Source organism: Ambystoma mexicanum, chromosome 10 (genome assembly GCF_040938575.1).
Source record: "Ambystoma mexicanum isolate Mex_15411 chromosome 10, UKY_AmexF1_1, whole genome shotgun sequence".
NCBI lineage: Eukaryota > Metazoa > Chordata > Amphibia > Caudata > Ambystomatidae > Ambystoma > Ambystoma mexicanum.
The window spans coordinates 1,243,068,186-1,243,093,686 of record NC_090932.1 but is presented as its reverse complement, the minus strand read 5'-3'; the positions used below and the strand labels follow the sequence as shown (position 1 = coordinate 1,243,093,686).

Below are 25,501 nucleotides of genomic sequence, written 5' to 3'. Positions count from 1 at the left end.
GGAACCGGAAAGCAATGATCCAAGCTTCCATACTTGACCAAATTGAGTCATAAAGGGGAATGTCACTTCATCTAGCTGAACTTCAATGTATACATCTACCAAATAAAATAAATGCAGGTATAAAGAAATCATACAGAAAATATTAGACATAAGCAGGCATACAGCAAACACTGGTAAAGCCTGGAGCTTTTGCATATGAACTACTTAGGCTATGCAAGCCTCTTCACCAGACCCATTGAGGCCTCCTTCGCCAACAATTGAGCTCTTCTGCCAAAGCTATTAGTTTTGCCAATGCATGATTCTACACCCCACAGTGCCCCCTCCCCAATCATTTAAACTTCCAGTCCTCCTTTGTTGAAATAAATAAATGACAATCTTTCATCCCATTTTACTTTTACATTCCCAACACTCCTCCCCTTGTTCACTATTCTCTATGACAATTGTGCATTTTTCTGCAGATTTCAAGGTGCTGCTTAGGGATTCATATTTAAAAGGAATTAGCACAACATTCCTTCAAATCATTCAAAACATTAAAAAAACAGCGCAAAATTTTGTTTCAGTAATTCAATAATTTATTCATCTAAAAAATGGTGTAAAAGTATATAACTCTCATTCACAAGTTTTATATGGAGGCTGCCATTTATTTAAAATTGTTTCTTCCTTTTTATCAAAGTCACTTTTTTTCTCTTTTAGTGTAATGTACCAGTGATATAGAATTAAAATGAACTTTGCCACTGTATTCTTTCAAATTCTCCACTTTATATAAAAATGAAACCCAATGCAAAATGCACTAGGAGAAAAAAAGAAAATAAAAAAGAGGAAAAACTCTGAGTCATCCAGAAATGTACAACTTTTACAGTTAAAAAAAGTTCAGAATTGAAAATATATACATATCAGCATGCCGGATGGACCATCTTTTAATGGACTGGCCCCTTAGTCCCACACCCTCTCCACATTTATCAAACATTTGTGGACAGTTCTGGTATTTACAGGATTTAAAACATTACAAATTTTCAACATGGTAGGAAATTTGAAGTTTCAATGCCTCCGGTCAGGTACACATTAAATAAAAAAACTCCTGCATGGAAGAATGCATATTTAATATGGCAACATTATAAAGTCTTTATCATGTTTAAGTACATAATATAACATTTGCCTCCTGTTAAATCTATCACAATTGTATTTTCATAAAAAGCTTATAAATAGGTCACTGGATATTTGTCTTAACTTAAAAAATTAAATAAAAAACATTGGTTGCTTCCTTGGCAGTGATCCAGTTGTTGCAATTGACATTACAAGCTGCCTCAACTGGGACCAGCGCCCCTCGTATTGTGTTTGTTTAGTACTCCCGTTTTACCCTGCAGATGAAACCAGGATGATAGACAATAGGAAGTACAAAACCTCATTGTTAGAAGTCCATATTGTTTTAAATGCAAGCATCACCAACTTGCTAAACACTGTCTCTCCACGATATTGCATCCCATTCCAGAAGAGTATTTTGAGTCAAATTCTAGATCTCTAGGCGAGTATGGACAAAGAATGACTAAGACTCGCAAGTCTTCAGCACTTTACAGATTCAAAATGCAAAGGTCCACTAACATATCTTACTTGGTTTTAGATTTGTTAAAAATAAAATTAAAAAAAAACCTCTTTTAGAAAGCCAGTGATCTCTCCTATCCCCTAGACTAAACAAACATATTGCTGCAATGTGCATATTGCAGTTGATTGTACTCTGTAAACTGGATACAAATGTTTATTTCATTGTGTACCCACAGGAGTATAACATCTCTCGGGAGTCCATTTTAACATCTTCTCTCAATAGTATTAAATGATTTTGAAAACAAAGTGAAACAAAAATCTGCTTGCAGTCAGCCTGTCTGATCAGTGGTCCCCAAAGGATGGATTCTTTATCTTGTGTTGCCCCCCTCCTCACAAACTGCTTGGTTATTTGTTATTTCTATTTTTATTGCCTGGGCACCAAACAGGACACCGGACTATGTTCACCAACAACCCTGCCATATTCTCATCTGTTAACTCAACAAGTGTAATTGGCTAACAGACGATGGCATGATGTGATGTCCGCAAACTATGTCAAAGTTGCCTTTTAACTGTCCATTGCATCACAAGTTGAAAATAAGATAGCAACGATTTCTTGTGCCATGGTGGTATAACCCCTTGTCTGACCAATAAGGTTGAAGCAAAATCACATGCCAGCTGCTAAAGGAATGGTTGTGCAAATCTGCCCAGTCTAAGAATGAAAATGGTTAGCCAAATAGAACTATACAAAGCACGCCATTACAAAACCAATGCTGGTAAACATTAGTTAAGCATGTCTTAACCATTATTCACATTTGTACTCAGTTTGATTTCATTTAAGCCAGATTTTAAAATAGTTCATTGCTTACTCAGATTTGATCCATCTGGGGAGGAACTTGATGCATGCAGGTTACATGTAGTTTGAGCAGCACTAATTGTATCTATAGCTCTTAAGAATAAGAAAAGTTCATCATATGCCTTTTCTGATATACATGCTGTAAACCATATAGAGCTATCTGAACAAACCATTGCATAGGATCTATAGAAACTCCGTTTATCAATATGGTTGAAATGGGTTAAGCTGCAATCAAAGTTCCACACTCCTCCAGCCCTCAAAGTGGTAAATTCTCTGTTCTCTTTCACCATCAAACAATGTGTTCAAGGCACACTTTTGTCTGTTAGGTGCCAACTGTTCCCTACTTGGTAGCATAGATCACAATGCATTTCTTTGTTGAAAGGCTAACATTTGTAGTAAACCGGAGATGAAAATGCTGATCTTATCCTAATAAAGGTTCACTTGCTTGTGTACAACCCCACGACTCTGCAAGATCATTCATGTTATAGGAGGTTCTGTCCCTTTTCTATTGGTTTGCGCCTGCAAACAATACCAGAAATGTTTCACAGATTACAAAGCAGACGTAAGCAAAGGGGCTTTGTGTGAAATTAGGAACAACCAAGGCACTAAGCAAAATAGCTTATAAAGGGCCACACATTGTCGATTTTCAGCATCTTTGGAGTGATCGACAAAAAGCACGGAAAAGGCTCAGATGCTCTCACGCACATTTCCCAAATAGTGACACGATTTAATTTAGTCTAATACTCGGGGAGTGGATGGAGACAACATTCCTTAATACCGTCAGGCAAGCTTGTCTCCTGAACATGCCAACAGAATGATTCAAGAGAGCATTCAGCAGCCTAATGTCTTACAATACGAATCACAACATCATGGGTATCATGGAAGAGCTAGCTCCAATTCTAGTAACGCCAATAACCCTACATAAATATTGTGTATATTTGCAATAGCAAAGCTTGCATGTGATCTTAGACAGAAAACTAAATGTCAGTTAACCTGCAATTCAACCTGAGGTACACAGCGGTATTCATGTATGAGGGCATTGTTGTGGGCCCTGAAGCAGTTTACATTTTTACAAAAATAAAAGCTGGCCATGGTGGTCCCCCTGCAAAGATGTGTTAATCGCGACTAGTAAAATCATCCACTTCAGAGGACTACTGTTGCAGGAGGGGTATTCTGTCCCTAGTCATTGCAGGTGTACTGTGAATCACAATGCAACGCTTACCTGCATAAGGAAAGGTATCAAAAACCCTGTCAAACAAAGACTTCAGTCGAACAGTTTTGAGGCAAAGTAAATTCTCTGAGAATTAGTCTGCAGCATTTCATAAAAAATTGCACAGTACACAACTTTGATGGAGTCGAATCAGGCAATATGTGTTTAGCTCAATTTGGGCTGGAAAAGGTTGTAAAATATGGACATAGACACAGTCTATTTAAATAGATCAGTGGAATAAAGGGGCCATATAGCGCCTGAACCATGCCCTCCCTTGTGCGTCAAGCAATGCTAAGCAACTGTGCTCCTTTTTTATTCTTGTTAGTTTCTGCTTGGTTACATGCTATATGGAACAAGTATACTGTGATTAAATATGCATGGCCTTGTGGTAAAAACACTAGCTACACAGATACAATGAAAATCAAGTGTTGCTTAGTGGGTGTAAATGCTGATGAAAATATTTTGTGCTCTACTCGACGACCCTTTCAGCTTAAGTTGGAAACAAAGAAAGTAAAGCTTAAAAGTCACATTTTTTCTTTAAAAATAAAACAGAATATTGACTTAGTGGGTCACTCATAATGCATAAAAAATAAGCACACATTCCGTTTCTGCCGGCAATCTCTTCCCTTGTACATTTGGTTTTCCTGCACATAATTCCAACACTTATCCAGTCACTGATTTGTGAAGTAAATCACTGTTCATTGCTTGATGGTGAAAGGAGGCAGTCATTTTCTGGTGGTCATTAAATCACCATGATAAGAAAGGGACATTTATGTGCCATGGTCTGCTTGTAATGTGGTAATTCTATGGTACAATTTAGTTCTGAGACATGATCCAATGGTTTCCCCAGATAACTTTTGCCAATTGACATCACGAGACATCATGAACTAAGGAAATCCAGAAGCAATGTTTTTGTGATGACACAGAAGAACCATGGTCAAGCAGCTGATGACCGAGCTCAAGCATAATGGGGCTAAAAGACAGCCATAGCCTTATGGCATCATAGCACAATAAAGTCGGGCTGGCGCTGCAAGCATCTAAAGAGAAAATAAATCATCACCTTTAGCAACCTACGGCATATTGAAACTTATTTGATGGGGTGTTTTGACAAAGGATCTTTAGTAGCATATCCCAGATGTGTTAGCAGAATGACCTCAGTACTCCATGACATCTACAACCGACTGTTTGGTTTTTCATACCTTTATGAGGCATGTGTTGGGATGTGAGTCCCAGATGCACAGGTAAATGCTGTACACTGGATGCAGCAGAAAAAAGTATGCATGTTTACGTCAATTCAATGCATGGAGAGATCACAATTTATTTTACCATAAGTTAAAAGCTGTTGCTGACCTCGACCAATCCTTCTACTATTACACCCTTGTTCACTTTGTGATATTCCTTAGATGGATCTCTGGCCTGCATCAAATATGCACCATATCAGGAGCAGGTAAAGTGCCTGGTAACATATGGACTCTAGCTTTCAATTAAAGTAGTTCACCTTAGTAAGAGCACTCGAACACGTTCCATGAAGAGGATGCATCTAAAATTCCATCTCCCACAATGGAGCCTACAAACAATGGTGATTTTAGCTTAGTTTTTCACACTTGGACTGTGAAACAATTTCTCTTTACCTAGAGCACCATGGTTCTGCCATGTGAAGGATTGCATTGGGAGTTCTTGTACCAATTACTAAAAGTTGGCCTACTTGGGAAGTGGCACCTACAATCCGTTTGTGGACAGTCAGAGGCTTGGATGTTCTATGAGATTTCAGATGTGTCCAGTAGTTGTACAACTTTCACCCGCTTCAATATTAATGCTGGCGTCTTCCATATAAATACGGAGGTCTACAGAGACTCGTCAAGCAACCTACATTTTGACCTTAATGAGTGCAAGGACCTCCTTTTGAAAGAAGATGGGGCGAAAAAGAATCTTTGCTCAAAAAACAGTTACTGCGTAAGGTTTTAGCTGTGTAAAGGAACTCTCATTTTTTTTCAACCATCAAAGGAGGATTGCAGATTTTAGATGTTTCCAAACGTTTCACTCCCACAACAAAACACTCGTAAGTGCAGTCCCTTAAAGTTACCCACTAATGAGCAATCGGATCCCTGGACAGCTGTGAATTTGACAGTTACTGCTTTTGTGTGTCAAACAAAGTCATGACAAAGACACACGATAAACCCCCAACACTCTGTAATGCAACAAGAGAGGTGCCTTATGCATAACATAATACTTATCCCACATTTTGTGTACAAAGGCTTATCTACCACAGTGTATCACCTTTTAACTTTCCCACCAAATTATCCTGACACCGTTTTCAGGCTGTGTTCATCCAGAAAATAGTTTCTGGTCGAAACCACGGTTCGATCCACACAACCTGGAACATGCCATTCTCGCCCCCTTTTACAGCAGTAATAGATTGCTACCAAGCAACTTTACTACTTTTCTACAATGTGACGGCTCATTTATTCAGGGCTTGCTTTATCGTCGTCCTTAAACGAGTGTAGCGAAGTAGCCTTACTCCCTTTTAGTATAGGGGAAAGCCTTGGGATTTCTCTGTTCCTATGCGTCATCTTAGTTCTTTAGGGAACACAATGAAAACATTCCCATACATAATCCATACTTCATATTAAATATAGCTCTCTGAATTCTTCGGGGTCGGTTTGCATTGATAATAAATAATAAAACATGTAAATAATTATTAAAAACAGTCTTCCGGTTTTAAGAGTAGTAAGGAGAGGTAACATCAGCTCAATGAGCTCCACTGGCGATGGAGAACAAGGAGGTGGGAGATTTGTACACACCAGAGTTTATCCTCCAATTTACAGGAGTCATGCAGCTTCTATCTTAGGACGACAAAATACACTGCAGACCCCTGTAAGCAGTTGTGAACAGAGCCTCATTGTGAAGGAGGAGGCATTGTCCCATTTTTGCTGTATGCACATCAAGCTCCCTACCCAACAACCACCCAGAGCCCTGCATTTAACAGGAAAAGCAGTTTGCTCCAATGTAGGCATCCCTATTCCATCACTTCCTTCTTATTCCTCTCAGGCTTTGGACCTGGCTCGTGGCGCTGTCTGCTGGCTCTGCCTGAGCCCTATCTTCGGTGGCAACAGCCACCCAGGTGCGTTTGATGGCTAATGGGCATCTAGTTGCCGTACCGAAAAGTCCATTCTTCTTTATCTCAAAGACCCAACACAGCACGCAAGCTCTTCCTTTCTTGAACCTGCAGAAAAGAATGCCTTGTTGGTAGACCGCAATCCTCGCCGCACTTGGGCGAGCCTCTGCAGACTGAGTCGTGCTTCTCTAGCCAGAAAGAAGAAGGCATTCTTCAAGTGAAGAGCATGTAATGTTTTCCCTCGTTAAAGAATGCTCATGATGGCATTGTACATCTGGGTAAGCACCATGAAGTGGATTGGCAGGCAGGAGCTACGGTCCTGGGAGGCAGGGTTGGAGGTCAACCAGGATAGAGCGTTGTACTGCTCTAGCACAAACCTGTTGGGAAAAATATGGTAAATATTAGGACACAGTTTAGAAGTTTCTTACATTATTTAATTGCTAAATTAGAACGTCACCCTCAGCACTGCACCGCCATCAAGCAATTTAATGAACGATGAATAATGAGCAATGATACTAACAAACATAGCAAGACTGCTGAAGACAGACTCAAATGTAGCAAGACACAACCAATAATAGATGAGACAGATGTCAGATGAGACAGACCCATTTCAAAATCAATCAAGGTGATAGAAATCTGGCACATATATTAAAGAATATTCCAGGTGTTGAGAGCTGGATGTAAAGGTCGTCTGTTGCTTAGTGAGACAGACAGGGCTTGAACTAATAAGAAACCTCCACTGGATGAGTATTTTGGGCCATATACCAGTGATGCAAGGAGTATATCTTGGGGTCAACTCTTGACTGACCCGTCCTGTCCTCCTTCAATTATACTGACAGATCAGTTATGGTCGAACTAAAACACCTAAAGGTACTGCGGTCAATCCTGTCCTTTACCCCGAAAATAAAAATAAGTTACTCACCGTAGTGACTAGAGTACTCATAGTCCCCTTTCCTCCATCCTTGTGGGCATCCCCCAACATGGGGACAGTACCGGAACCTTTGGCAGTGAAAAACTGAGCTTCCCCTTTAAATTTAGTATAGTGCGCTGGGGCGTTGCCTCTGGCATGGTAACGCCCTGCCGAGGCCCCACCCTCCGGCGCCTCACCCGAGTCCCCTTTGAAACACATTGGATGCTTAGATACCTGGCTACTCTTAGTACATATTAGCTCTTGGCATACTAGCGGGGGAAGGCAAGTGGGACATATGGAGGAAAGGGGACTATGGACTAGGAGTACTCTAGTCACTACAGTGAGTAACTTTAATTTCTCATAAATCCTGTCCCCCTTCCCCCATCTTTGTGGGTGATTCCACTGAATAAGAACATAGGGTGGAGCTGTGACAACCGGCCTTATATCTAGGATGAAGAGAGAAGGTTCTTCAGAACCGCCTGACCAAACTCTGCATCACGTCTGGAGCTGGTGTTCAGCGAGTAGTGCCTAAAGAAGGCCAACGAGGGGCCCAAGTAGCCGCCTTGCTGATGACATCTCAAAAAGCAGGTCTCTGAAACGCAACGGATGTGGCCTTAGCTCTGATGGCATGCACACGAAACCCCTCAAGGACAGGTCTGCCCATAGCCGTGTACACTTCCGAAATGGCCTGAAACAACCAACAGGCGATGGACGCATGCGAGCCAGAGGAGGAGGCCCCAAATGTCACGAACAATGCCTCGGACTTCCTGAACTATTTTGTCCAAGAGAGATAAAACCTGAGAACCCTCTTGAGGGCCCTCTCTGTCTCTAACTGTGGGTTTGGAAAGAACACCAGCCCGCAGATCCCTTCATTCAGATGGAACGAAAAGACCACATTGGGCAAGAAGTTTGGGTGACTATGCAAGATGACGTTGTTGCAAAACGCGGTGAAGGGCTTGGACGAAAAAACCTGCAGCTCACTAACCCTGCGCACAGAGGCGAGAGCCACCAATAAAACCGTTTTTACCATCACCAAGCAGAACCGCATTGAGGTACCAGACCGGATGAGGCCTATGCACCGGATAAAAATGCCTAGACAACCCCTTAAGATGGGACTTAACCACGGGGTTGGCTGCCAAAAACATGCTCAGGGGAATTCTTGTAAGCCCCAATGTCCGCCAAATACATGTGGCAAGCATCCACCTGAACTCCATAGAGAGCCAGGTGTGCTGAAAAGGCCAGCACATCATCCAGAGGACAGGTGACAGGGTCCAGACCTTTGTCACGCGTCAAATGGCAAAACAGGCCATTTGCTCTTATACTGGGACAGAGTCGAGGGCCTCCTGGCCTGCTGAATGATGTCCCAGTTGTCATCTGAAAATTGAGCAGGCTGAAGCCTCAGCTGATCAGGAACCAGGCCGCCAAGGCTAGAATGGCTGGGTCTGGATGTTCCACTGCCCCACCCTGCTGTGTCAGGAAACCCCTGCTGGGGATCGGATGATGGAAGGGTCCCCGGCATCACAACTGCAGCAGATCCAAAAACCAGTGTCACAAAGGCCAGTGGGGGGCAACCAGGATGAGACTGCAGCCCATGGAGGCCAGAACTTGCAGAGGGTCTGTTGGAGCAGAGGGTTGGCCGGGAACGCATAACACATGCAGCCATGGCAACAGATCTGGAAGGTGCATTCCAGTGACCACTGGCCTGCCCACGAGGCAAACTGGGGGCACTTTGCATTCAGAGGAGATGTGAACAAGTCCATGTCCGCGAACCCCCAACGCTAGGACAGGAGCAAAAAGGAGTTGTTGTGCAACTCTCACTCGTAGATGTTGAACCCCAAGTGACTCAGCTGATCTACTTCTGCACTGCTGTCTCCCCAGCAGGTGGACTGCCAAAATCCAAATCCCCTCTGTCAGGGCCCATTCCCAGATCGAAACCGCCTCCACACAGAGGAGAGGGTTTGGGGGGGTGAACAGGTGCCACCCTGCTTGTTCAGGTAAAACATTGTAGTAGAATTGTCTGTTCTGAACAGAAGCGACTAGTCCCTGATGAGGGACAAAAATGCCCTGAGGGCCAGGCCCATTGGCCTGAGCTCAACCAAATTGATAAGTAGGTAGGCTTCCATCCTGGACCATGCTCCATCAATCGCATAGCCCTCCAGAATAGTCCCCCAATCCAAAAGAGAGGATTCATTTGTCACCACCAGGGTAGGCTCCGGTCAGGTGAAGGGGGCTCCCAATGAAACATTGCCATCCATCAGCCACCAGCGAAGGTCGGGCAGAAGGAGCAGCGGTATAGGGATCCTGTCCGACTGAGACCCTGTCACCTGATCCCAATTGGCCGCCAGGTGGAGCTGGAGGCGCCTCATCTTGAGGGTGGCGTGCTGTACAGTGAGCATGCAGGAGGCAATCAGGCCCAGTATGCACTGTATTCACCATGCCGTGGTGGTGGTCTTGTGGGCCAGAAAGTGTGCCACCGCCTTGAAGAGGGACAGAAGCCTTTCAGGCATAGGAAACACCTGCTGAGCGGTAGTGTTCCAAACCACCCCTAGGAAGACCTGTTCCTGAGATGGGCACAACTGTGACTTCCTCCGGCTGAGGGGAAAACCCCAGCTGATGAAGGATATCTGCCAGTCTCTGGCAGGACTGCCCCCCCCCCCACTTCGGGTGACCCCGCCCTCACCAGCCAGTCCAAATAAGGGTACAGATGATGGCCCTCCAAGCTGGAAGTTCTGAAAGGAAGTCGGCTATTTCCCGCCAAAGCCTCTGGTTAACGGCTGACAGCATGGCATCCGCGTTGGATTGACGAAGATGCAGTGAAGCGTTGGTCATAAAGCTTCTTCCTCTACGTCTCCAAGATCTCCTCCTTGCCTAGCAGCGCCGAGGAGGAGGTGGCCGAGGACGACTGGGGCTTTGAGTACAGTGACGCTGCAACAATCATCGAAGAGTGCAGTTGAGGGTGGACCAAATGCAAGAGTGGATCCCCCTCAATTTGCCCATACGTGGCGTCCAGATGCCGACTGACATGCTGGGCTCAGTGGGGTGTGAGCGACCCCTTTTTGGCCAAGCCGACAACGTCCTTCTGCATCGGGATTCCCGTTCTAGCCATGGGGCGTAGAGTGAGGACCTCGGCAAGTACCCCTGTCTCTGGTTGTTTGACTTCAGGTTGAGGAAAGCCCAAGTACTCTGACAGACCTGTGAGTCGTTCATGGAAGGCCTTGGCTGACGATGCTGTGTCGAGGTCTTCTTCCTCATCTGTGTCCACCAGGGCATCCGGCTGGTCCGGAGCGGGTGGAGGAGTGCTGGATGCCGAGGGCTGAGGTGTGTAGACTGGAGCCAGAGACTGCAGCAGAGGCTGGTACAGAACTGCCTGAACTGTGGGAGTCAGTGGACCCGGTATCTAAGGAGCTGGCATGGGCAGCAGGCGTTGCACCGGGATCTGCGGCGCTAGAGCCATAGGAGGGATGACTATAGGTGCAGGCGGAGGGAGCATGTCCCTGATCACATCCTTAAGGATGGCCCCCATATGAGGAGATCTCATGAGTGAGGAACTTTTCAAAGAACCTGTCTTCGCAGGCCGTTGGGGTGGCAGGTGATGTTGACGGGGTAGCGGGCGGCTGCTGGGGTTGGTGCATACTCTGTCTAGCTGGTTGCGGGGTAAATCTGCCCTGGGATACTGATGGATAAGCTGTAGGCCATATACCTGGTTGACACAGTCCCACCTTGTAACTCGTTCTCCCACCTGCTCCGCTCCCCGGGCGGTATGGGACAAGCGGCCATCTTGTCGAGCTGCATGCCACGTGCCGAGGTTGTGGTGCTTAACTCACTGGGCCTGGCCTCCTCCAGGACTCTTGGTGATGGAGCATGAGATCTACCCTGCACCTCAAGCCGAGGTCTGGTAGGCCTGTCGCTCTCAGCCGTATCGCTGCCAGTGCTGCGTGCAGGCGCCCCCTCGGACATGTTGCAGGTACAAGGGCGTAGCCCCCTCGGGTGTACACCCGTTAAAAGAACCTTGCGGTCCATCAGCACTGTCTCCGGTAGGATCTACAGACCCATCGGCTGCTAGCTGAACTAGCCTCGGTACCCATGCTGGTGTGAGAAGCTGAGAGGTTACTCCCGCCAGGGCATTTCCTTGGGAAGGAGTCGACCTTGAGGGTTGCGCTGGAAAAGAGAGGCCCTCCCTTGGGCCTTGACTTATGTCTGACAAAGTCCTTTAAGTCCTCTGAAGGCGACTTCTCGAAGAGCTCCCTCCAACTAGCTAGTCTGTTCTACAGAGCATGTGATGAAAGTGCGTTGCAGGGATCGGAGGCAGGGAAGGAACAAGTTACTTACCTGTAACTGTTGTTCTCCAGCATGGGTCTGGCATGGATTCACATGCTCATGAATATTCCCCGTCGTCAGGCTGGGAATCCTCGGTAAAGAAAAAAACAGTATCAGTTTCGTTTCTGATCTGTCTTTCGTAGTAATAACCAATCACTGGTCTCTGCGTCATACTGACCACAGCCAATGACTGCCCTCTACCTAAGCACCGCCTCTGGCAGCCATCTTCAGATTTGGAAGCACGTGAAGTGGCAGTATGACCAAGTGAAGAGCCGCAGAGGGGTAGGCGGAGGGTTCGCATGTGAATCCATGCCAGACCCATGCAGGAGAACAACAGTTACAGGTAAGTAACTTGTTCCTTCTCCAGCATGGGGTCTGGCATGGATTCACATGCTCTTGAATAAAGAATACATAGCAGTACACACATGCACAACCACGGGAGGTGGCAAAGGCTCAACATTAAGCATTACATCAAACTCAACATTAAGCATCTTACCTCCTCACCGGGCTCACCTCAGGCGAACAGGTTGCGCAGCACTGCTTGGCCGACCCTGGACTCCTCCCTGGAATCCCGATCGACGCAGTAGAATTTCGTGAAGGTGTGCGTCGACCTCCACGTAGCAGCCCTGCATGTCCAGCAGGGGCACACCAGAAAGGAACGCTGTGGTAGCTGCGATCGCTCTGGTGGAATGGGCTCTCGGACGGGAGATCGCAGCAAGATGAATCTTTATGGACGTGTGTGCCAGTCCAGCTTTGGCCAGCGGCAGTACTTGGGGAGCCGTAATCCGTAGAGGGTTAATCTTCTGTGCGTGGCACCAGACAGAGAACCTCTTCCATTTGTGTCCGTAGCATTTCAGAGTCGAGGACGCCCTGGCCTTTGCAAGAACCTCTCTGCAGTCGGCCGGTATGTCGTATCCTCCAAACTCTAGCGCTGCCGGAGCCAGGCCTGCAAGTTCAGCGATTTCGGGTCATGGTGGAGGATGGCGCCTCCTTCCCTGGAGAGTAGATCCGCGTCCACCGGCAGCTTGATTGACGGGGACGCTGACAAGTCCAGAAGGTCCGGGAACCATATCTGCCTCGGCCACGCAGGTGCGACGAGGATCATCCTGCACCGTGACCTCTTGAGCTGGTTGATGAGCCGGATCAGCAGTGGCAATGGAGGGAACGCGTAAAGGAACAGGCCCTCCCAGGGGAACGAGAAAGCATCGCCCATGCTCCTTGGCTGGGGAAACCTGCTGGCGAACCTCCGGCACTTGGAGTTCGTCGCCGTCGCGAACAGGTCAATCTGGGGTGTGCCCCACCGTCGGAAGAGGCGATCCACTAGATCCTGCCGTAGTTCCCACTCGTGGCACGAGCGCAGCTCCCTGCTGAGTGAGTCGGCGATGGTGTTTTTTATCCCTGCCAGATGAAACGGCACCAGAAATATCCTTTGGGCGACGGCCCAATGCCACAGGTCCTGCGCCTCCCTGGACAGTGCTGGGGACCTGGTTCCGCCCTGTTTCCTGATGTAAAACATGGTGGTGGTGTTGTCGGTGAAGATCCTCACCACCTTGCCCTTGAGGGACGGAAGGAAGGACCTGAGGGCCCAAAACACTGCACGGAGCTCCAGGACGTTGATATGTAGTGATTTCTCCGTCGGGAGCCAAAGGCCTCTTGCGTGCAGATTTTCGGTGTGCGCTCCCCACCCTTCCAGGGAGGCATCCGTGGTCACTGTCTCCTGGTGGGCTGGGGTCTGGAAGTCCATGCCCGCCGTCAGATGCGCGCGGGTGCCCCACCACCGGATTGCTCGTCGGAAACTCTCGTCGAGTGTGATCCTTTCCTCGAAGCTGCCCGTCGTTTGGATCCAACGCGCGTCCAGGAACTCTTGCAACGGGCGCATCCGGAGCCTGCACAGGGGAATGAGGTAGATGCAGGAAGACATCATTCCGAGGAGGGACTTGATGGACCTCACCTTGGCCGCGTCGGCCACCAACATCTGTTGTACCTTGCCCAGGATGGCCCTGGTCCTCTCCTCCGACGGGGAGGCCAGAAGGGACACTGTGTCGAGCCTCGCTCCCAGAAACAGTGCGTCTTGCACGGGTACCAGGTGGGATTTGGCGTAGTTCACGGAGAATCCCAGGTCCGTGAGAAGCTGGACGGTCCTTGCCGTGTGGTCCACGGCGAGCTCCCTCGTCTTGGCTCGGATGAGCCAGTCGTCCAGGTAGGGGTAGACGTGGATCCCCTCTCGGCGCAGCTGCGCCGCCACCGGTGCAAGGCACTTGGTGAAAACCCTGGGTGCCGTCCGAAGGGGAGGGCTTTGAACTGGTAGTGACGCCCTTGGACAACAAACCTGAGAAATTTTCGGTGCCCCCTTAGGATGGGAATATGGAAGTAGGCATCCTCCAAATCCAACGACGACAGGAAGTCTCCTTCCTCCAGCTGACCCAGGACGTGCTGGAGGGTGACCATCCGGAACTTCTGAGCCTTGATGAACTTGTTCAGACGTCGCAGGTCTAGGATGGGGCGCCATCCTCCCGTCTTCTTCTTCACGAGGAAGTATCTCGAGTAGACTCCGGAGCCCCGAAGCCTCTTTGGGACGAGTTCGATGGCGCCCTTCCTGAGCATCGCCTTTACCTCCAGGAGAAGCTGCGGGACGTGAAGCTCTTTCCTGGCCATGGGGGGGACGCGCGGGCACCTTCTTTGAAACTCGAGCGCGTGGCCCCGGGCTAAGGCGTCCAACACCCAACGGTCGGTGGAGATGGACTCCCACACGCTGACGAAGCTCCCACCGGGGTGCTTCGGTGGGGGCCCGACCCGACGGCCGGTTCAATCCTGTTTCGACGAGGCTTTGCCGCCTTGACCTCCTTGGCGACGACGGCGGGGTCCGCCCGACTTGCCTCGTCCCCTATAGGCCTCCTGAGACGACGAGCGGGCCGCTTGACGATAGGTGGAGAAACCGCCGCCGGAACCTTTGGAGGCGCCCTTGCCTCCTCTGCTCCGAAAGGGCGGCTGTCGTCGTTGCAGAACCCCAAGGGCCCGGGCCGTCTCTGTGTCCGCTTTAATGGCCTGAAGGGAATCGTCCACTGTATTCCCAAACAGGTTGTTCCCATCGAACGGCATGTCCAGGACTCTGGTCTGTACGTCTTGACGGAAGTCCGTAGCCTTGAGCCATCCACGCCGCCTAAGGCACACGCCGTTGCCCAACTGGCGAAATCCCGTATCGGCGATGTCCGTCGCAATAGTGATGGCGTGGTCCGACGCCACCTCACCTTCCTGTAGGATCTCCAGGGCATCCGCCCTCTTGTCGTCCGGTAGGAAGTCCAGCAGAGGAGCCAGTTTGTACCATAGCTCCCTGTCGTAGCGGGCCACGATAGCCAAGGCGTTGGCCGCCTTAATCGTCGTCGTTTCAGACGAGATGACCCTGCGTCCCATAGAGTCCAATTTCTTTCCCTCGCCGTCCGGCGGGGAAGTCGATGTGGAGGCCGCACCCCCCCCCCGCTTTCTTCCTGGCCGCCGCAGAGACGACGGAGTCCGGGGTAGGCTGCGCCCGGAGGCACAGGGGGGCCGCGTCCGGGACCCGGTACTTCTTTTCGTACCGGTCTCTTCTCGCTGGCGTCGCGGAAGGGTTCTTGAGGAGGGCGAGGCCCTCATCCCAAATGTCGTCCAGTAAAGGCACCGCGAGGACCGTCTTCCTCTTGGCCTCGCGCCGTTGATAAAGGAATCCTTCCTTTTTCTTCTCCTCAGGGCAGAGTTGGAAAAGATCGGATGCCCTGGCGATCATGGAGTGGAACGATCCAATCTCGTCGGGCGGAGAAGCCCTAGTGGGAGGTGAGGACGGAAGATCCTCGTCGTAGACCTCGTCGTCCGTACCCGTCGCGGCCGTGTCAGTCCCTGTATCATCCCCTCGAGTTGTGGACGGGGAGGAGGGCTGGACGGGGCGCGACGGCTGAAAAGGAGGTGGAGGGTGAATCCTTCTTTTCTTGGGAGGAGGAACGCCAGAAGGTCCCGGTTCTGGGTCCCCCGACGGGAGTGGTTCCTCCGCTGGCAACGGTAGTCTCGTCCTTATCTCCGTGCATAAGGACTGTATAGCCAACAAAATGGCCGCCGAGTTGTCTTGCGGCGCTGGCAGAGGGGAATCCGACGGGCGATCAGGGGCCCCGTCGGCGCCCTCGGCGATGTAGTCACCTGCGTCGGGATCCATCCCGACGGGCCGGTCTTCTTCCACGCCGAGGCCGTGGCTTAAGACCTCGATCAGCTCTTCCTCCGAGGTCGAAGCCGAGTCTACGACACACTGCCCCCCCTTTTTCTTCTCCGCTGGAGATTTCACGGGGGTCCTATCGATGGGCATAAAAGAGGACTCCCTCCGAGGTGGCAGGGAGACTCTGAGCCCCAAGGTCGCCACCACTGGCGCAGCCTCCACAGTCTGAGCCAGGGCCGCCGCGACAGTCTCGATACAGGCCTTGGCCGGATGGATTAAGGCCTTCACCACCTTAGGTGCGCTCACCGCCTTATCCTTGAGGGGGGGGGGGGCACTGCCTCGCTCCCCCTCCGATGGGGCCTTCAAGCTCGACCGGGGCCTTTCCAGGAGCTTCGACGGGTGCTCGGCCTTCCTCTTACCCAACCCAGAGCGTTGGCTCGTGGTTGATGGTACCGGGGAGGGTGCGCCCTGCCTGGCGCCCGTAGAGCCCGACCGTTCGGCGCTCCTGGTGCCAGCGGACTCGCGGTGCTTGGCCTTGTGTTGGACCCCCGTCGCCGGGGCGTCCTCAAAGGTCTTAGAAGACCGCTCAGATTTCTTCCTCTTCTTCTCGTCGGACGGGCTCTTCCCTTCCAGCCAGTTGGTGAGACGTTGATGGCGGTCCTTCATGGTCCGCTCCGACATGTTGCCGCAAAACGCAAGTCCTTCTCCACGTGCGTCTTGTCCTCATGTAAGCAGTAAAGACAAAAGGAGTGTTCGTCCTCCTTAAAGACGTTCTGCAGCTGGCATCCAGGGCAGACCCTGAACAGCTTTCCGGGCGTCAAGCTTCCCTTCTCCTGGGCCATGTCCGGGACGGGCCCGAGAAAACTTCTGGAGTCCTCCAAAAGCGTAGCTCGACGAAATCTTCACCCTTGAGGGGCGCAGACGAATCCGACACGGGTCCCCGTTGATCGGATGGAGAGTCGGTGGAGCTTGAGGCTCTTTTGACCGAAAAAAACAAAGTTTTTGAGAAAAATGTGAAAAAAATAGCACTAACGCTCGAGAGCAGTAGCACGAGGATCCCAACACATGAACGTGCGGTAAAAATCTGAAGATGGCTGCCAGAGGCAGGGCTTAGGTAGAGGGCAGTCATTGGCTGTGGTCAGTATGATGCAGAGACCAGTGATTGGTTATTACTACGAAAGACAGATCAGAAACGAAACTGGAGGATTCCCAGCCTGACGACGGGGACTATTCATGAGCATGTGAATCCATGCCAGACCCCATGCTGGAGAAGGGTCCCTCGCAGGCTGGACACCCACCTGCTGAAGCCCGCTGAAGTCGACACGTGCCGGGGAAGAGCGTGGCGCCAGAGGACCGAGAACCCGATTGATAAAAGTAGACAAAAAGACAGAAGAAATTATCTGGGGAAGAGTGCATGGTATTACATGGCCGAAGCCAAACCCAGGAGCGCTGGTGAAATCGGACCGTTCCAGTCGATGCAGAAAAGGGGACTGAGGAATGATGCTGGTGGACGGAGTCAGGGGACGCATGCTCCCAAGGCTGCACCCCTGCGCGCCTCTAAATTTAAAGGGGAAGACTTTTTTTGGGAAAAAGGTTCTGTCTCCCGTCCCTAGCGGGGGACGCCCATACAGTATGGAGGAAAGGTGACAGGAAGTAGGGGTAATAGTGGTATTGAACCATGCAGACACTAGCATGGTGCTAGATTGTTCAACAGAGGGGAGGTCCAATGACCAGCGTTGCCAACTGAACATGTCTTTTCTTATAGATGCTGACTGCAATGAATACGACCAAAATAAGATAGTGTATTATGGAGAAGATAACTGGTGCTAAACAATGTATATTTTCATCTTCTGGGATGCTTTGAAAGCAACCAATAAGGGGTGTAATAGGATTATTTTACACAAATAAAATGTGGGCTGCAGAAGGGGGGGGGGCTTTTGAGAAGTTGCTGAGAGAGGCAGAACAAGATAACTGTGGACCACTGGACATAAAAAGGGAGGAAGTGCTAAAGGCCAAGCAAAAAGTAGATAACTGGCAGGGCAGGCTATTTTCTATTCTAGACAGGCATACTGGGTATTTGGGAACGCTTGTTGGCCAGTAGGCTAAAGAATCTTCATACAAAGGAAATATAGTAGGGAGAGTCCCTTAAAGCAATATGTGGATTGGGACATTCAGAAAAAAAAAATATATATATATATATACACCAACAGTATCCACTATGCTGGAGCAAAATGTAAAATGAGTTTAGTTAATTTTAACTTGTGTGTATCCAAAATCAGATATCACAATTATTTTGAGCCTCTATACATCCTGAAAACAGTCCTTATTGTTAAAACAAATTTAATAAAGCATTTTTCATTACAATACAAATATTATTGACATATTGAGTTGGAATGGACATTACTAATAGGAAAGGACATTACTAATTAGAGAAAAAAGCAAGAAACCCAAAAATATGATGACAAACAATTGTGGAGTAAAAGTACAACAATGAACCGAAAAGCCTGGTTACAGAAGTGCAATGTTCAAATCTTGAAATAAACACAAAAGGTCAAATAACATTGAGAGAATAGACAAATGATAAGCAGTTAATACATCCGACTTTGGTCATAATTAGTCAAACCAAAAAAGAAAGAAAGAGGATACCGCGGCCTTTATTAGTATCCCAAGTTACGCAGTCCCATAAATGCAGGTCTGCCGACGTGTTTGTGTTATGAGGGATGTCCAAAAAACAAAAATGGACTCAAACAGGACTTAGTTCAAATAGGACCTTCCTATCCAATGCAGAATTTAAATTACAAGGGGTCCCAGTGAACTTTTAAAAGGTTTTGGGTAGGCTAAAGAAAGCAGAGGAAAACAGACTACTCATATGTCCCGCCCCCTTTCCTCCATCCTTGTGGGTGATTCCACCGAACAAGAACATAGGGTGGAGCTGTGACAACCTGCCTCATATCTAGTATTAAGCAAAAAAGTTCTTCAGAACCATCTGACCAAACTCTGCCGTGACCCTGGTGCTGGTGTCCAGCGAGTAGTGCCAACAAAAGGCTGACGCAGTGGCCCATTAGCCGCCTTGCTGATGACATCCCAAGAAGCATGTCTCTGAAAGGCGCCGGCCGTGGCCTCAGCTCTGACTGCATGGGCATGAATCCCCTCAGGAAAAGGGTTGCCCATGGCCGTGTATGCCTTCGAAATGACCTGAACCCAAAAGAGATTTTCGCATCTACCTGCGCAGGAGAACACGCAAGAACCATCATAAACGAATCCCTCTCCTCAGGAATTTGAATTTTTCCTGATGCGTTCAAAACTGCTCATGTCAACCCTCTTCTAAAAACACTTTCACTCGACCCTCTGGAGCCCAAACACCAGGTTCCTTGCCAAACTCATTGACCAACCGCCAACTCCCAACTCAATGCCTTTGTCGAAGCAAACAATCTCTTAGACCCCACACAATCAGGTTTCAGAGCCCGCCACGACTCGCCTCAGGCCTCAAGCCAGTCTGGGTGTTCTTGGGTACCGCAAAAATCCTGGAATAGTAACCGAAGCCCCTGTCTACAAGAGAAACCAGTTCCATCGCCTGCTTCTCCAAGAGTGAAAGGACCTCCTGTAAAAGAGTCAGGGACCCGATCTGACAAAGAGGAGGAGAGGATGGTAGAGGCAAAGGAAGAGAAAGACCGAACCCTGTGGAGACTATGGATAGGATCCACAGGCTTCTGAAAAGACGCCTCCATGTGTCCTGGAATAGAGCCAAACGGCCCCCACAGGCGAGCTGTGTTTGAGCTTAGAGCCCCTTAGGAACGTGCACGTGATGGATGGGTTCACACAGAATAACTCCTCATCCAAAAAACCGAACCAACTCAGGAAGATGGCAAAGTACTGTTTTATTAATAATTATCTAAAACAGGGAGTTACAACGAACATAAACAGACGTACGCCCGATTTATCTCAACCATCTTTTCATAAAAGCATGGTTATATATCCAAAATATGTCAGAGGTAACGTCATACTACGTGGCAAATAATGAAAAACCTACTGAGAATCGGGATTGGCTTAAGGGGAACATCTAAGTATATTATCTATAGGAACTAGGATTGTAATTGGCTGACCCCTGTAAGGTGGACAACATATGCCTACCTCTAAAATATGTAATCTTCAGAAACATTAGGTACACGGTTTCTCATTGGTTTTCAAACAATAAGGTCCTTCGTTATATGGACCACTACAATTGGTTGGCACACTTGTGCAATGTCTGGAACATTCAGTTCACTTAGCAGCATGTAAGCCCAGACCCAAGGAGATGGGGCCTGACTCTACCTCCCCATCTAAATAGCCCAGCATCTCTCATCACCCAAGCATTCTGCCATGAATATTGTCTTTGAACTTGGCCTTGCAAAGTATCCTTGTCTCTGGAAATACATGGGAGTGCGGGTACTCAATATTGTGTTCTAGGACACTAAGTTCGAACTCAATTTTCATCCTTGGCTCACATGACAAGAGACCACAATTTGGACCATTTTGCAGGTTTTAAATGTCTTAAATGATTTAAACTTGGCACTCTTGGTTTTCTTTCTTTGGACCTTAACAAGAGATGATTCATCCTTGCACGTTCACTCCTTTTCAGAATAGATAACCGACCTTGGCTGCTTTAGTCTTGACTTCAGGCCAAAGAACCTCACCATGCGGCTCCACAATTCAGCTGATTCTTGCTGCAACACAATTTTCCCTTTCCTCTTCATGGGTCTTGGTTTACAAAAATTCATGATACCGATGTCCAGCCCCTGTACAATGGCGGATTCGCCTGCATTCTATTCACTACATTGAGCCAGCGTCTATGATAACTCAGTCTACCTTGCGTTTCAGCGTCTATACATATATATTGAATGGTTGATTCTCTACAGCACTTTGTGCATGGTTAATCTTTTTCATATTGAAGAGTTCTCCTGATTCTTTACTTCGTCATTAGTTTCTGTAAGATCCATACATCCTCTTCAGCCAGCATCCTGAAACATTGTTCATGCTCTCTTAGGACGTCACAGGCTTCTTTCTTTAATCTGTTTTCATATTCCTTCAGGGAATTCCTCCCTCAAATTGTTGTTCCTTCAGGGATTCATTCGATAGGGTTGTCTCAATGGGTATTTTCTTTCGAACATACGTTGCAGTATTGGCAAAACTGCTTGTGTCAAACATGGCATGATCTCAGGTTTCCAACATATGGGAAGTAGGGGGGGCGAGGTTTCCTACAGAGGCGTGCAGCTGCTCCTCTACATGTTCCTCAACCTGGACGTCGCTGCTTCTTGGCGTCAGAGGCAGGGCAGAGGAGGGCAAGCGGAAAAACCTGTGCAATGTCTTCTGCCGCTTCCTCCTGTTGTCGTTGGGTGACCTATCAGGCCTCCAGATACCGTGGTCTCAGAACCCCTTGAAGCCAGAGACAGCGCACGGTTTGAACTAGGTTCTACCCTGGTATTGAGGAAAGGATTTCTGACCTGGTTTTGTCAGGATGTCCAAAAACGTTGACCCCCCCAAGGCACAGCCCTCTGCTGGCTCTGTCAATGTGGGCTACCCAAGATTCCAAGAGGTCCTGCCAATGGCCCGGGAGGCTTGAATGACCGAAGGGAGGTCGGGCAGAAATTCTCCAAGCTTCTACCACAGCTTCTGGTTAGCCACAGCCAAGAGGGCATCCGCTTTGGCCTGCTGCAGATGCAGTGCTGAGATGGAGTAAAAGCGCTTTCCCAAGGACTTAAGGACCTTGGGAAGCGATTGGAGGTAGCTCCCGTGGAGGACGATGAAGATGGTTTAGAATACAATGAGGCCGCAGCCACCACAGAGGAATGGGGCTGTGGGTAGGAGGCCAGGAGGAATACCCCCCCCGTCCGTCAGTTTAAGCCTCCTGTCCAACTTCTTTTTCATCTGGCCGTTGGCCCTGGGCTTCTCCCAGACCGTCCACACCACCTGCAGGACATCCTTCTGGAGGGGAACGCCAGACCGGATCGTGGTGCATTTGCCGAAGACCTCTGCTAGCAGTCCCGAATCCTGGGGCTTCCTCAGGAAGAGGGACCCCAAAAACACTGCCAGGCCCTGAAGGTGGTCATGAAAGGCCTTAACGGAGGCCGAGGGTTCATTGTCCTGGGTGTCATCGCCCCCCCCCCCCAGCCCCCCAATCCCCTTTTTTAAAGGGTGAGGGGAATCCGGGCCCTGGGACACAGGTGCCGGCAGAGTCCGCCCCCCCCCAAAGGTCCAGTGCTGCAGACAGGTTCAACAGCTGTTGAGGGGCAGGTGATGGTGGTACCGGAGGAAGTGGGGGGTAGAACAACCAGTGGGGCCTGAACCAGAGGAGGGGCCGGCACAGGGAGCTCAGGATGAACGGGCAGAGTACCCAGAGGAAGGGGACGAGGCGCCATCACCTGCGGGATGACCTTCACAATATCCCTGAGCCCCTTCATCAGAGGGGAACGCGTGAGGAGGAGGAAGTGCTCGAAGAAGCATCCCTCACAAGCCACCTGATCCCTAGGGGCCCATCCCTCCGAGGCACTGGGCCTCTGCTCCTGGTCAAAGCGCTGAGGTGCCTGGTGCATGTTGTCAGATTCTGGGGAAACCTCCCCCCTTCCTTCCTCCTCACCTTCAAAGGAGTTCTCCTCCAGATCCCCCTTCCTTCTGCGAGATGTCTTAAGTTGAAGATGCACTTTCTTCTCTTTCTTTCGCAGCAAATGAGGTCTTTGTCAGCGGGAAGCCACACTATCGGTAGGAAGAACCCCAACAGCCTGGATTCCCCCGAATCGAGCCTCGATAAACAGGGAAAAGCCTCCTGGCAGAAAAACCCTGAATTCCCTCGACGGTTGGAATGGCTTGTAGAGGAAGAGGCTCAGATGACGTGAAGAGGACCGTGAACTGCAGGTGACAGAGAATGTTGAAGCAGGAATCCAACGTACTGCACTAGGAGGAGCGCGGCATAGAGTGAAGCAGAGTCGACCGTGGAAGGTTGCAGCCAGCAGAAGGGAGGAGCATGACCTCCGTGGCAAGCAGTGACGAGTATGGACCGCACAGGTAAGACGTAAGAATCGGGAGATCCCGACTAGACAGAGCAGAGCACAGAGAGGGAGAAAACACAAAAGGGATGAAAAAGCAAATAGGGAAAGAAACAGGGAGCGAGAACCACGAAATGAAGGGGTGAAATATAACAGCAAGAAAGGGCAGAACAGAGTAAAGTGCCAATCCTAAGAGTAGGATGGTAAAAAGCACTGGGTGGGCACCCGAGCAACAAACGGGAAAAGCAGCTGAGAAAAGAATCAGTGACCGGAGCGAAGCGCACAGAGAAACTGAGGTGCAACGCACCGCGTCACAGACTCTGTGACCCTAAGTCCGGCTGGTGGCGGCCATCTTGGAACAACTAGACTGGTAACAATTGGCATAAAACATGATGGAACTGTTTAATGGCGCCGCCAAAGATTCCACATCTTCCACGAATGCATGAGAGGTGTAGCCATACGGCTGTGATGGGTGGATGTAGACCTGAGGGGACCAAAAACCTGCACCGTAGGATCTGCTGTCGCTTCCAGAGGGAAGGGGGCTGGGATAATCCTGAGCAGCCCATTCGGTGGGCGAATGCACTGGCAGGCTTTGAGCTGTATCCAAGATGGCCACCTGCCTGGCAGGCTCTGCCATGTGCCGCTCTGCCATTTTGAAGCCTTGACGGTGGAGGGTCGTGAAGGACTTGAGCCAAGAGAGGTCTCAGACATGAGATGATAAAGCTTGAGACTTGCACCCGAAGCAGACGCTTTGACCAGAGAGATCCCCGTGGTAGGTGCTGAGCCCCGAGTCGGCCGCCCGGTAGTCTTAACACCTTGATTCATGACCTCGGAGAGAGCTCCGGTAGGCTGGCAGCTTGGCACCTGTGCTGGTAGCTGTGCTAGATCTAGCTGAGGACAGACTCTTGGAGGTGGTACTCAACGATTCCTTCCCCCCGCGGTAGAAAACGAGCCTGATTGTCCTTCCGAGGACAGCCTTGTAGGGCTCCTGAGACCTTCAGCTTGGGAGTCGGTAGCCTGGAAGGCCTCAAGTCTGTGCCAGACCACCCGAAAGAGCCCCCAGGCCCCTCTGCTCTGGAGTCAGAAGCCTTAGAGGCCTTGGGCCTGCCAGAACCTGAATCGGAGGAACCCTGATATTACATTACATTGCATTTATAATGCGCGCTATAGACCAGGAGGCATGAAGGCGCGGACAAGTTGTACATAAAAAACAAAGGGACATTCAGATATAGAAATATCTGAATCAGGAATATTGAGTAGTCTAGCTGAAGAGGCTGTTATGGTTACCGTAGAAAGCTCAGGTTAGTCGAGATCTTCAGAAAACAGCAGAGTTCTTAGGTCTTTTTTGAAGGGTTGAAGGGAGATATGGCTGTGCATATATTCCGGCAGTTTATTCCACATATTAGGAGCTTTTAAAAAGAAAGTTTCATTTTCGGCCTTTGCTGTTTTGCACCTAGGTTGCACTAAAAGATTTTGCTTCCCAGACCTCAATACTCTGGTGTTGGTTTTATCCTTTATGTAACACTGCAGATATGGAGGCATGATTTGTAGTTCGCATGTAAATGTTATAACCAGGACTCTAAATGTAATCCTCGATTTGATGGTATCCAGTGAAGCGAGCGCCTGGCGTTTGATGCATGATCTTGCCTAGTTACTCCAAGAAGGAACAAGTTACTTACCTGTAACTGTTGTTCTCCAGCATGGGTCTGGCATGGATTCACATGCTCATGAATATTCCCCGTCGTCAGGCCGGGAATCCTCGGTATAGAAAGAAATCAGTATCAGTTTCGTTTCTGATCTGTCTTTCTTAGTAGTAACCAATCACTGGTCTCTGGGTCATACTGCCCCCAGCCAATGACTGCTCTCTCCCTAAGCCCCGCCCCTGGCAGCCATCCTCAGATTTGGTAGCACGTAAAGTGGCAGTATGACCAAGTGAAGAGCCGCAGAGGGGTAGGTGTGAGGGTTCGCATGTGAATCCATGACAGACCCATGCTGGAGAACAACAGTTACAGGTAAGTAACTTGTTCCTTCTCCAGCATGGGGTCTGGCACAGATTCACATGCTCATGAATAAGAGAATACATAGCAGTACACACATGCACAACCACGGGAGGTGGCAACAGGCTCAACATTAAGCAATACAACAACTCAACATTAAGCAACTCTTACCTCCACACCAGGCTCACCTTAGGCGAACAGGTTGCGCAGCACTGCTTGGCCGACCCTGGATTCCTCCCTGGAGTCCCGATCGACGCAGTAGAATCTTGTGAAGGTGTGCGTCGACCTCCACGTCGCAGCCCTGCAGATGTCTAGCAGGGGCACACTAGACAGGAATGCCGTGGTAGCAGCAATCGCTCTGGTC

General features: G+C 49.2%; 1 protein-coding gene across 1 annotated transcript in view; it reads right to left on the bottom strand.

The window, feature by feature from the left end:
- Positions 1 to 549: 549 nt before the first annotated feature.
- The window catches only part of MED13L (mediator complex subunit 13L), a 2,324,591-nt gene continuing 2,299,639 nt past the window's right edge, over positions 550 to 25,501 (bottom strand). The window contains exon 31 of the mRNA XM_069619219.1: positions 550 to 7,094. Within this exon, the coding sequence (XP_069475320.1) occupies positions 6,962 to 7,094 (133 nt within the window). The 3' untranslated portion in view covers positions 550 to 6,961. The remainder of the gene's footprint in view (positions 7,095 to 25,501) is intronic.